Source organism: Ochotona curzoniae, unplaced genomic scaffold, assembly GCF_017591425.1.
Source record: "Ochotona curzoniae isolate NIBS_2020 unplaced genomic scaffold, NIBS_Ocur_1.0 scaffold_4506, whole genome shotgun sequence".
NCBI lineage: Eukaryota > Metazoa > Chordata > Mammalia > Lagomorpha > Ochotonidae > Ochotona > Ochotona curzoniae.
The window spans coordinates 12695221-12708283 of record NW_024467119.1 but is presented as its reverse complement, the minus strand read 5'-3'; the positions used below and the strand labels follow the sequence as shown (position 1 = coordinate 12708283).

General features: G+C 38.8%; 1 protein-coding gene across 9 annotated transcripts in view; it reads left to right on the top strand.

Annotated features, from left to right (window-relative positions):
• Nucleotides 1-13063, top strand: part of EPHA5 (EPH receptor A5) — a 325738-nt gene that overhangs the window by 285936 nt on the left and 26739 nt on the right. For all 9 annotated transcript variants that reach the window (XM_040967111.1, XM_040967109.1, XM_040967112.1 and 6 more), the window contains one exon: nt 605-790. In XM_040967111.1, coding sequence (XP_040823045.1) covers nt 605-790 — 186 coding nt within the window. The remainder of the gene's footprint in view (nt 1-604; nt 791-13063) is intronic.

Below are 13063 nucleotides of genomic sequence, written 5' to 3'. Positions count from 1 at the left end.
GTCTCCTTTACACTTCTGGTTTTATTTGTATTACGCAATGTCGTAGATCGCTATCCTGGTCCAACACAGGATGATTTAACTTTTCATACTTGTCTTTGTTTCAGACTTGCATGTAGTTGGCCATATCATAGTACAACCTTGTCTTTCATATACGCTTAATGTATTGAGTTTCTAGTCTAAATTTGGATAAATAATATCTCATCATCTATTTGATAAATTGTTTCTACTGTCCAATCCATTTCTGTCTTACTTTTTTACCTTTTGGATAGTTTTAACCTTTTCTTGTCTTTGTTTTGTTATCAATAGTACTTGGGGGAGAAAGAGCAGGAAATGAGGGTGTAATTTGAAGTTCCTGGCTTTTACTTTCTTTCAAACATTCCCACAGTGGTTTTGTAGATGAAGTGACTGTAGTTGGTGACCCAGGGTCTTATGAGCACCTGTAGATGACTTTTCCCAGTTTGCTACTTATTTCCAATACGATGGATAGTAAAGTTTATACTACTGCTTCCCAAGTGCTAATTTTGGTCTAATTTTTAATAATGTGAAGGGTAGATTATAGTAAGAATTTAAAATAAGATTATGTTTTCTCTGTCTTTATCACAAGGTGAATTTGGTGAAGTTTGTAGTGGACGGTTGAAACTACCAGGTAAAAGAGAATTGCCTGTGGCTATCAAAACGCTGAAAGTAGGCTATACAGAGAAGCAGCGCAAAGATTTCCTCGGCGAAGCAAGCATCATGGGGCAGTTTGATCATCCTAACATCATCCACTTAGAAGGTGTTGTGACCAAAAGTAAGTGCAATTTATATAAATCTATGTGTATATGAAACTTTGTTTTTAGAAACTAGTATCTGTATCAACGAATAAACATATCTGGATTTTGTTACTTCTGCTCCCAAACACGCTACTGCAGTTGGGAAGATAATTCTGTATCTTTGATCCCCTAATCAATTATTCTACTGAGCACACTGCCTCCATGAGGCTAAAAACATAAAGGGAGAAATGAATATTAGACAATTCCCTTGTGTATACTTTATATTCTCTGTGAATTGAAATCATCCTTCTCTTCCGTAAAAGTGGCTCTGGGAACTTCAAAAGTCTTCAACTTGTTTTTAATTTACCATGTTGCATCTCACATTATTTGTGTCCTTAATTTCATGCTCTCTGATCTGATGCTAATTTATTCAACAGTTATTCTCAACCTGCAGCACACAGATAATGAGACATAAGTGCAACTAAATCTTATGAATCTTGTGATTGGAGCTGAGGCAAGAGCCAAACTAGCACCCCTGTGGGTGGTGTCAATGGGAAGGTTCATCTTTCCTCCATCACCGCCTTATGTGCCAGTAGCTTGGCCTCCCATTCAGATTCTGTCTGTGATTTGTTGTGAAGCAAGATCTCTCTCTGTCTCTGTCTTCTCTCTCTCTTTGTGTGTATATGAATATATATTCATTCTGCAGGACCTTGAATCACATGATGTAAAAAACACAGGTCCTGATTTAATTGACTAATTTGCAGTGTCTGACACTTCAGTGGAATGTACCCAATGATAGCTTTCACTGTTTAATCAGATCAGAGAAAACATATAAAGGGGATAAGGTTGTAACTTCTGCATTTCAGCATCGTTTTTCTACCACTCAAAACTTTGCCAAAGTGACTTACAAAATATTTCTGCTCCTTTCTAGAATTCCCATAGTTCAATGTATTAACTTGTTTTTTAAATTTACTTTTAAATGTCTTCATGATAAACTTCCATAGGCACAAGAATGCCTCCTTTCAACATTCCCCCCTATCTTTCCACTCTTACCCCCACCCCCGTTATTACAGTAGTATAGACCTTAAGCAATAGTCAAAAGTCCAGCACACCGTTACTGAAATGTTTCATGGCATGTAGGCATAGAAAGTGGTAGAAAATCTAGTGTCTTATTGACAATATATATTTAACAGTTTCACTGGGAGTCCTCCTGTCATTCAGCAGTAGAGATACGTACCGTGATGTATCTTCACTTTCCAGTGTTTCCGTCTCCATGCCACATTTTTTCTGTGAGAAGATTTGTAGAAGCATGCTTGCTCATCTGTCTGTTTGTTTTGTACTTTCCATGAATTTCCCTTACATCAGAGAGAATGTATGCTGTTGTCCTTTTGAAACTGGCATGTTTTACCGAACTTAATGGTGTCTAGTTGGCATCATTTTATTGCAAATAGTAGAATTTCATCCTTTTTTAATGGCTGAGTAGCATTCCATGGAGCAGATTTACCACAGTTTCTTCATTCATTCCTCCTTTATATACTTCTAGGTTGTTTCCTTGTCTTTGCTGTTGTAGATTGTGCCACTATAAATATAGGGTTCCAGGTCACTTTCTTGTAATCTAATTTTCCTATCTTGGGATATATTCCCAGGAGTGGGAAAGCCAGGTCATACGGCAGGTCAATTTTCAGTATTTTTAGCACTCTGCAGACTGACTTCCATAGTGGTTGCATTAGCTTGCACTCCCACTAACAGTGAAGTACTTTTCTCCCAATATCTATATCAGCAGGTATTGTTAGTAGAATTCTGAATGTAGGTCGATCTCACTGAAGTTGGGTGGAACCTCAATGTGGTTTCATTTGTATCTCCATAATACCTTGGTAGCCTGAGTATTTTTTCATGTCTCCTAGCCATTAGAATTTTTTCTTTTGAAAAATGTCCGTTCATTTCCTTTACCCATTTCTTCACAGGGTTGTTTGTTTCGCTGTTGTAGAGTTTCTGAAGCTCTTTGTAAATCCTGGATGTTAGTTCCCTATCGATTGTGTAGTGTTCTAAGATTTCCTCCCAGTCTATTGGTTGCTTCTTCACTCTGTTGATTGTTTCCTTTGCTGCACAGAACTGCTTAGTTTGAGTTTTGTTTATTTTGGTTTGACTCCCTCTGCTTTTGGTGACACTTCTAAGTCTTTCCCAATTCCTATATCTTGTAGGCTACTTCCTATGTTTTCCTCTAATAGTGAGAGTTTTTGGGTACAGATTCAGATTTTTTTTATTCCATTTTGTGCTAGTTTTTGTATAAGGGGACAGGTGAAGGGTCTTGGTTCTTTCTCCTGCAGGCTGCTATCCAATTTTCCCAACAGCATTTGTTGAAGAGGCCAAACTTTTTCCTGGATTCTTTCCAGGCCTGTTGTTGAAGATTTGTTGGCTATCCATGTTGTAGGCAACGCCTGCATTGCCACGTACCTCAAGCCCCGAGTCGAGCGGAGGGACTAGGGTTATGAGACAGACAAGACACACAACACACTGAGACTCATTCTTGTGAAGTGAGGCCTTTATTCAAAGTCGAACTCTCTTATATAGTTTGCTTGGCCCCTCCCAGGATCTTCCCAATGGTTAAGCAACACCTAAGCTCCCCCAAGGACATGCAAAAAGGGGAAGCAGGAAGGAGGGAAATTGCAGTCAGGACGTGCAAGAATGGGAGGCAGGAAGGAGGGAAATTGCAGTCAGGCCATGGGCTAAATGTATCAGGCCATGATTACCCTTCCTGTTACACCTCTGAGAAACAGCTGAGCTGTGGAGTTAACCCTTGGGAGACCGGGGCCTACACCATGTGTGGGCTCGCTTCTGGGGTTTCTGCTCTATTGCACTGATCATTCTCTCTTTCTGTACTGGAACCATACTGCGCTAGTTTGTTTTTCCTCCACCTTTATTTTCATTCGCCAGGATAGCTTTGTCTCTTGTGGTCTCTGGTGTTTCCAGATTAACTCACCTATGCAATTTTCTATTTCTGAGAGAAATGCTGCTGGGTTTTGATTAGGACTGCATTGAATCTGTATAATATTTTGGTAATATAAACATTTTAATGACATTGATTCTGCCAATCCAGGAAAATGATAAATTTCTCTATCTTTAATGTCTTCTATTTTAAAATTTTTTGTAGTTTTTATCGTAGAGTTCTTTCACATCTTTGATTAAGTTTATTCCAATGTATTTAAGATTATTTTCTGCTATTTTAAAGGGGGCTGCACTTAAAAGTTCTTTCTGGGCCATGGGGTATTTGGCCATCAATTTGTGTCCATTAATTTTGTACCCTGCTACCCTAACAAACTCTCTTACGAGTTCCAGTAGTCTCTTGTTTGAGTCTTTTGATTCTCAAATGAATAGAGAGTGATCTACAAAAAGGTATTATTTCATTTCTTGTTTCCACATTGAATTCCTTTCATTTCTTTTTCTGGCCTAATAGCTCAAACAAGGACTTGCAATGCTGTGCTGAACAGTATTGGTGAAGGTGGACATCCTTCCTAGCTTCAGATCTTAGTGGAAAAACTTAGTCTTTACCCATTTAATACGGTGCTGGCATTCAGTCTTTCATACATTGCTTTGATTGTACTGTAGAATATTCCTTCCATGCCTAACTTGCCTAGGGTTTTTAGCATATAGTGGTATTGGATTTTAAAAGCCTTCTCTGCATCTATGGAGACAATCACATGGTGTTTAGTTTTCAATTTGTTTATGTGCTTAATCACATTTATTGGTTTGCATGTTGAACCATCCCTGCATGTCAGGTATGTATCCAACTTGGTCTGGGTGAATGCCATTCCTGTATGTTGTTGGACGCCGTAGGCTAGTATTCTGTTGAGAATTTTTGCATCTGTGTTTATTAGGCATATCAATTCAATCTGCAATTTCCTTTCTCTGTTATGTCTCTGGCTTTGGGAGAAAGAAAATATTGCCTTCATAGAAAGAGTTTGGAAAAATTGCCTCCCTTTCTTTTGATTTTAATAGTTGGGGTAAGTCCTTCCTAAACTTGTAGTCATGTACAAGTAAACTTCGTTCTATTATGAATTTAGTAATTCACAAATTTCGCAAAATTATTACGGGTTTCTCCAAATCTCACTTTAAATAGATGATAATTGATGATGTATTACCAGACTATGTCAACTCATTTATTTATTTTTTTAAGGATTTATTTATTTTTATTACAAAGTCAAATATACAGAGAGGAGGAGAGACAGAGAGGAAGATCTACCGTCCGATGACTCACTCCCCAAGTGACCATAAAGGCTGGTACCATGACAATCCACAGCCGGGAACCAGGAACCTCTTCCGGGTCTCTCATGCGGGTGCAGGGTCCCAAATCTTTGGGCCATCCTCGACTGCTTTCCCAGGCCACAAGCAAGGAGCTGGATGGCAAGTAGAGCTGCTGGGATTAGAACCAGCGCCCATATGGTATCCCGGTGCGTCCAAGGCAAGAACTTCAGCCACCAGGCCAAGCCGCCAGGCCCTCAACTCATTTATTAACTTATAATTTCATTATTATCATTCTACCTCATTGAGTCTTTTCCTTTCAAAGACTGTTATATTAATTTCAACAGCCTTCAAACATCTCCACTTAGCCCATACATTGCTTCGTGCAACTGTTAGTAAAGCACTGCTCTCCAGTCAAACTTCACCATCAACAAATCAACCAGGGATCAAAATGCATTTAATTTGGAGCTGATTTGGGTATGAATGTGCTACAAAATTCTACAAACTCTGCCTGGTTCTTTATATGTCCAGTTCAGATACTCCACTTGATCCTTGTATATCTTTCCTTTCAACTTGATTTTAAATTTAAATTCAAATGCAACTTTTCCCATGAGGGAAAAGTCCTTAGTGTCTGTGTAGTAGAGTAGGCACGCAATAATGCTGAATCATTCATCAATAGAGAGCTTCCCAGATCTGTGTCAGAATACACACTTAGCCGTACAAACTTCTAAAAGCGTGGTTTATTTATTTGATTTTTCATTTGAGTGCTCTGAAGTGAAAACCCTGCACATTGGAGTACTTGAAGTATTTGCTAAATAAGTGACTTCTGTTCCTGAGTCAATCACACAAACACCAGTAGCCTTTCTCTGCATTTTGTCTTCTTTTTTTTTTAAAGATTTATTTTTTTATTATTTTTTTATTGGAAAGGTGGATATATAGAGAGGAGAGACAGAGAGGAAGATATTCTGTCCAATGATTCACTCCCCAAGTGAGCGCAACGGCCGATGCTATGCCATTCCGAAGCCAGGAGCCTCTTCCGGGTCTCCCACGCAGGTGCAGGGTCCCAAAGCTTTGGGCCGTCCTCAACTGCTTTCCCGGGCCACAGGCAGGGAGCTGGAAGGGAAGCGGGGCTGCCGGGATAGAACCGGCGCCCATATGGGATCCTGGGCATGCAAGGCAAGGACCTTAACCACTGCACCACCGTGTCGGGCCCTGCATTTTGTCTTCTTATCTAATATGTCCATTGTATCCACACGTTTTATTCCCACTATTACACAATGAACACCTCAAAACTAACATAGGATCAGACATATTCAGGCAGTTGAAATTAAACAGAAGGATGAATAAATTGCACTGGTGTGGATTAGTAAAATTAGTTAGAATAATACCATTTGTATTTTATTTTAAATAACCTTATGTTTACAAAAGACATTATGATAGAATCCATTAACAGGCTCTGTAATATGCTGATTATTACACCTAACAAATCATTAGCATCAAAAAAATTTACAGGTATAACACCCTTTGTCTGGTTCTTGGATCAGAGTGATGATGCTATTGCTATAGGCCCTAGTATTTGGATTTTTTCATATAAGGAAAATCAACATTAAATTGAAATAACTATTCCCCATATCAGGAAATTATTATGAATTAAATCCATGTTTTCAAAGAGCTGCTATTTTTGACTCTAAAATCTCACCTTTTAAACAATGTGGAGTCAATGTCATATTCTATCTTCTTATGTATGTAAAACAATATTATATTTATTCAAAATATTAATTGATAATCTAGTGTTTGTCTTTTCCTATTAATCGTTGAATGTAAAGCAGGAATTAAACAGACTGAGATTCTTTCTTTATACAGCTTACTTTGAGTAGCAGAGACAGAAAAGAACATACACTTACAATGTGTCAAATGCAGAAAGCCAAGCTAGTGAGAATATTAAGACCCAAGGGCTTACTTGGGCTTGAGACACCTGGGAACAGAGCTGCAGGAATCAGACATGTTCGGGGTGTTCTGGAAGTCTGTTCCTGCTGCAGTGGGGTGAGCCAGAAGTGTCTGGAGAAGCTCATGTTAAGGGAGCAGGGGAGATGACATAAAGATACTTCCTGGTCTCTCCAATGACCTTACTTCATTTCAGCTTTAAAAAGTTTACCAAAATGAGACAGAATCCAATTCATACATTAACGAGATCAGTCAGGTGACTGAGATGAAAACAGGTGGCTTGAACCAATGTGCCTTTTTATTATTAATGTAAAGTTGTTCATATTGTTTATTTAAGAAGTAAATATATAGAAAAGGAGAGCAGAGAGAAATTTCCCATGTGCTGGTTTATTCCCCCAATGCCAGCTACAACTGCTAGGAGCCAAGGACTCAAAATGAGTCTTGTGCATGAATGTCAGGAACCCAGGTATTTCAGCTGTACATTGCTTCCTCCCAGGTACATGGCAGCAGGGAACTGGGATGGTGAACAGAGCTGGCACTCAGACACAGGCACTCTGTGTGGAATTCCAGCAGCCCAAACACTCACCTCTTCCTTTTTAAATATTTACTTGCTTAGTAGCTGGTGTTTAAGCAGGGAGGAAGAGAGCAAGCAACTGAGATTATTGACAGGTCATAATGGATTCGCTGGTCCTCGAATGTGGGCAACAGATTCAGTCACTTTCGCCATCACAGCCATCCCTCAGGGTCTGCATTGGCAGGAAACCAGAGTCAGGTACTCTAGGCAGGACTCAAACACAAGTACTTCAGTATTGAATAAGAGCATCTTACCTGCTATCCTAATTGTCCACATCCTGTCTAGATGATGCAAAATCATGTAAGAAAGGTTTCTCGTGAATGAGAGGAGTCTATGATCATTATGTGTCTTTTTCCTGAGTGTATTAAAAGACGTGACATTAACGAAGAAGAATTTGGAAGGAGAATGATTATGGTTGACAATCAGTTGTGGGCATATTAAAATTGGGATGTCAGTTAGTATACTATTACAAAACCTTGTGTGTAAGGATGGATCTACCCTTAGCTCTAAAAAAAAAAAATGTGTGAATATGAGTATGCTTGAGATTTTTTACATATATGTATGTATTTATTTATTTGAAAGGAAGAATTGCAGAGAGGGACAGGGAGGAAGGAAGGAAAGGAAAGAAGAGGGAGAGAGTGAAAGAGAGCGCGTTCTTCCATCCTTTAATTTGCTTTCCAGCCTGCCAAACAGCCTTCGCTCTTCTGGGTCTTCTGGATGGGTGGCAGGGACCCAAATACTTGAATCATCTGCTGCTGCTTTATCCAGATCATTGGCATGGAGTTGGGCCAAGAGTGGAAAAGCCAAGGCTTAAACTAGCACCCGCGTGTGATGTCGGAGTAGCAGGTGGCAGCATGATTTGCTGTGCCGCAAAGCTGGCTCCAAGGAAGATGTTTTGAAAGCTTGGAATTTCTGCTTGTAGGCACAGTTTACATTTTTCTGTTCTAGTCTCACAGAAGATACACAGGCTTTTTTTTTTATCACATTTCCTTAAATTAGAATTATGTAATTTTATAATTGATTTACTGTAACATATTAGGCAGCTAATAAAGATCGTAATATAATTATGGTATCTCAGTACCCTTCTGCATTTTAATGAGCCACTCCCTTGCTTTTACTAGTTACTGCTATCATTTTGTATATCTCCCTCAATAAGTCATATCTAGGTCTAGTACAAACACAAGATTCTGTTTTCTGGTTGACTTGGATCACCATCCTTGTGTTATTCCAAGTTTCCCTTGGAATAAAAGCAAAAGTAATTTAAAGAACTTTTATTGTTGGCTTGCTAACTGGATTGCAATTTAAAGAGCTGAGATCCCTTCATCATTAAATAAAAGTATATACATTAAAGTTTATGCAGAAGGAAGTCACCTGTAGGTCCCACAAAATGCTTCTGAGAGATGATCACCTTGAATCAGGGTGTCACTAAGTGAAGAACTGGGATTCTTCACTGACTTCCTATGTTTATTGATGACTTAGTGGTTTCAGAAAAGCAGTTGGAAATAACATGGAGAAAATGATCAGTCTAGATTTAGTTGCAACTACTGTGGTGCCACCCAGCTTAGTGTTTGTCAAACTGATGTAGCTCAGGGTGTATCAAATCTCTTTCAATACCTGGGATTGGAGACTGTCATTGTATGTTCCCAACCTCGCAGGCCGTCCCCCTGCTGCTTGTCAGGAACCTGACCCCAAGCACCTGAGCTGGAGTCATTTCCCAAGTTTGTTTTCCCAAAATTGAGATGTTTGATGTCAGGTTTGCATCGTCCAGGGTGACATATTCCATCTTCTTTTGGACACGTGTTACTGAATGTTGACACTGAAGTATTGCACTGCAAATAGACATACTCATTTCTTGTTTACTGTGGGGAAAAAGGAAAAAAAAAAACTCTACCCTGAGATTTGTTCTTCTAATTTTTTTTTAATTGTGTGGCAAAGTATTGCTGACAATGAGCACAATGATGTGGTGCAGACTTCCAGAAGTCTGTCACATTGCAAAACCACAGCTCCATAGTCATCAAACAGTTGCTGCCTAAATCCCACTCCCTACAGCCTCTGGTGGCCACTGTTATAACCTCTGCTTCTAGGCTTGAATTACTTGAGGATGTAATTCCAAGTACTGTGGAATCCAAGCTCATTCCAAAGTAGACTCTTCAGAGCATTGCTTAAGTAATGACTTTATTAAAGGATAGAATGCTTAGAGAGTGTTCTAGCCTTGAATGTGCCAGAATCCCATATGGGCACTGGTTCTAATCCTGGCAGCCATGCTTCCCATCCAGTTCTCTGTTTGTGGCCTGGGAAAGAATTCGAGGATGGCCCAAAGCCTTGTGACCCTGCACCTGTGTGGGAGACCCAGAAGAGCTCCTCATTCCTGGCTACAGATCAGCACAGCTCTGCCAGTTGTGGCCATTTGGGGGGTGAATCATCTGATGGAAGATCTTTCTGTCTCTCCTCCTCCTCCTCTTCTCTCTCTCTCTCTCTCTCTCTTTCCCTCTGTCTCTATTTTTCTCTCTCTCTCTATATATATATGCATATATATATATACTCTGATTTTGTGATAAAAATAAATAAATCTTAAAAAGAAAGAACACAGAGAGAAGCTGAGTTGCTGCTAGGGTAGCTCTCAGTAGTGGACTATGCATTCCTACTAGGCTAAATCTCAGTAATTGGATAGTTTAAATAACACAATCACGATGACCATATTTGTATAGGTCCCAGAAAGTGAATATTCCTGAGATTCTAAAATGAATGTTAACATGTAAAGTAAATATTTATTTTGAAATTATAGGCCTCCTAGTATGGAGGAAAGGAAAAGTTCCATATGTATTCAGAGGGATAGGTATTTGGTTTCTGGCTTTGCTTCTTGTAACTATGTTGTCAATCCAAATAATGGGTTTGACTTCTCTAAATTTCTCTTTGAAAAAATCCTAATGCTTTCATAAGAATTTGTAAGAACACAGTGCTTTAGAAATAGTAAATGATGAAAAAAATGAATAATGTGAAGCCCTATTATTATTATCAATGACAAAGATCACTTCTATAGTGTGTGGCTACTTTCAGACTGTACCTGGGATGGGCCCCAAATAAATAATAAATACAAAGTAATATAGGAGCTCTACTCTGTGGGTGAAGTCTTGCTTTGACATGCTAAGAGCACGTTTTCCATGGATTTTTGATAATATGCTTTCAAAATTATTGGCAGATCCATTCTTTGCCTGAATTACAAGCTAGATAATGGAAAATGATCTATACAGTTTGATTGAATTTACAAGGGTTAGAGTAAGCCAGGTTAATTATCGCTATGTCATTCTTGCAGGCTAGCAGGAACTGAGACAAAACACAAGCCAAACTAAATGTAATTAGCATCAAAATGACTCCAGCATGGAAAATAATCCGATGGGTTCTGAAGTGCCTTATTCTTGTCAGCAAAAGAAGATAATATTTGTTTGCAAATATTTCTTTTAATTGGTTTTCTCTCATCGTCTAAGATATAATGACTGTTTTATCCTTCTATTATATTTCTAAAAGAACATTTTTTTTGTTTTTGACATAACAACCTATCTTGTCACATATAATTAATTTGACTTTTAAAACTAGATGATGCTAGCAAAAAAAAAAAATTTACAAGATGAATCCGTGGTGCCCATCTTCCTAAGAGTAATTGCTTTTCCTTTCCAACTGTATAAGTCATAAGTTCAGCATATTCTCTTTAGAGTATAAATTCTGTTGTCTAAATTCAGTGAATCTGAGTTTTATTTATGATACGTATTTGTTCAAGAAAGAGACGGGGAATCTTGCTTAAGCACTATCCATTAGACTTTGAGTAAACAGTTGTGGATACAGCAATCTCTGCACAGCTGCGCATTCTAAATCTTTGGGTTCTGCCCAAGACTCCAAGGATGTGGGCTGGAGGAGTGCAATTGCTTGTTTTGAGAACACATTGAGCCTACTTTTCCTCGTCATTTTTCATAAACAATAAAGTCTGAAAATTATAAGCATAGTGCTTACATTGTATGAGACTTTAAAAGTAATCTATAGATGACTTAAAGAGTATAAATGAATGTTTGCAGCTTACTGCAGGCACCGTTCCGTTTTAGGTAAATGGCTTGAAAGACAACACATTTTTAGTGTACACAAAGTTGCTTGGGCTAGTTGCCGCTGCACATCTAGGGGTGACTGTGTGGACCACAGAGTCTCGAGTGTAAGGAAATTCCAAAATATGAGAAATCAGGCAAAAAGAAGAAACTCTGAGACATGAGTGAGGAAACTCAAAATGCTGTATGTAGCTGCACGGAGGAACTTCTACAAGCATGGAGAATTTTATGGGGATGCAGTAGATGATACTAATGTAGACTGATGCTTTGTTTGCCTGGACAAGATGTGAGCTGTATGCTCAGGGGTGCCGAGGAGGGAGAAATAAGGCTGCTTTCTTGGGGTGTTTGCTAATTTCAGTTCCCTATCATGTCTCAGGGATTTGTGCAAATGATGGAGTCAGTGATGCAGAGTCAGGGTACCGTCACACAGGAAGGATTCCTGGAGTCTCAGGCTGGCTCCAGGAAATCTCAGCTCCCTTCTGATTAAACAAAGGCTTGCGTTCAACAGGTGCACTCCGTGTTGGCTTTGTTGGCTGAAGGTTTGTGGGTATATTGCTGTCCTCTTTAGTAGGAGAGCTACCCACATGGGTGTCCAAGTGCAGGACTGATGCCTGGTAGATCAGGGCAGTCTAGAGTCCTCCAGTGTTAAAGCTGATATGAAATCTAACACAGAGGCACTTTGCTAAGCTGACTACCCCCAGCAGGCATTTTGAACTCTGAATTATGGATATGTTAAATAGAGGGGCTGCAGATAGAAGTAAAAATGCTAACATGGACTCTAAGAGCTGAGATGGGGTTGAATGTAGAAACACAGAATTTTGTCAGTGTTAGGGTTGAGCTGAGGTACTCTAAAATATATGTGGCCAGATCATTAGATGAAATTTAAATCTGAGGGTTATGGGAGGGGTAGGGGGAATCCCAGTGCCTATAAAACTGTATCACATAATACAATGTTATTAACAATAAACAAAACAAAACAAAAGAGTAAATAAAATTTCTTTATTAGAAAAATCATTCAAGAGAATAAAGTGATCTGGCACATTTCTCCCAAATGTAAAAAAAAAAAAATTTAATTGAAAGCATTTCTCTAAAAATATGCCTAATTATGTAGTGTGTTTGCTAACATACTACATTCCTATTTAGTTTTAAAACCTTCATTCTTCACTTCATATCCTGTTACTTCCTGATTTGTAAAATGAATAAATAAAAAACCAAAGTTGAAGTCATGTTTTCCTTGCCCATGACTTGCCTCTTTTCCTGGAGTATGGACCTCTCATTTTTACAGCCGTGACACATTCCCGCATCAGTTTTACAATCAGATGACATCTTTGATCTTGAATACACAATCTCTACATGTGTGTTAAACTACCCTTCACAAACATATGTCCAGGGAATTATCTTTTTCAAAGTTTGGTAACTTTTTCACGAATTGTAAACACCAGGGAAATTGTGGTTTTGCATTG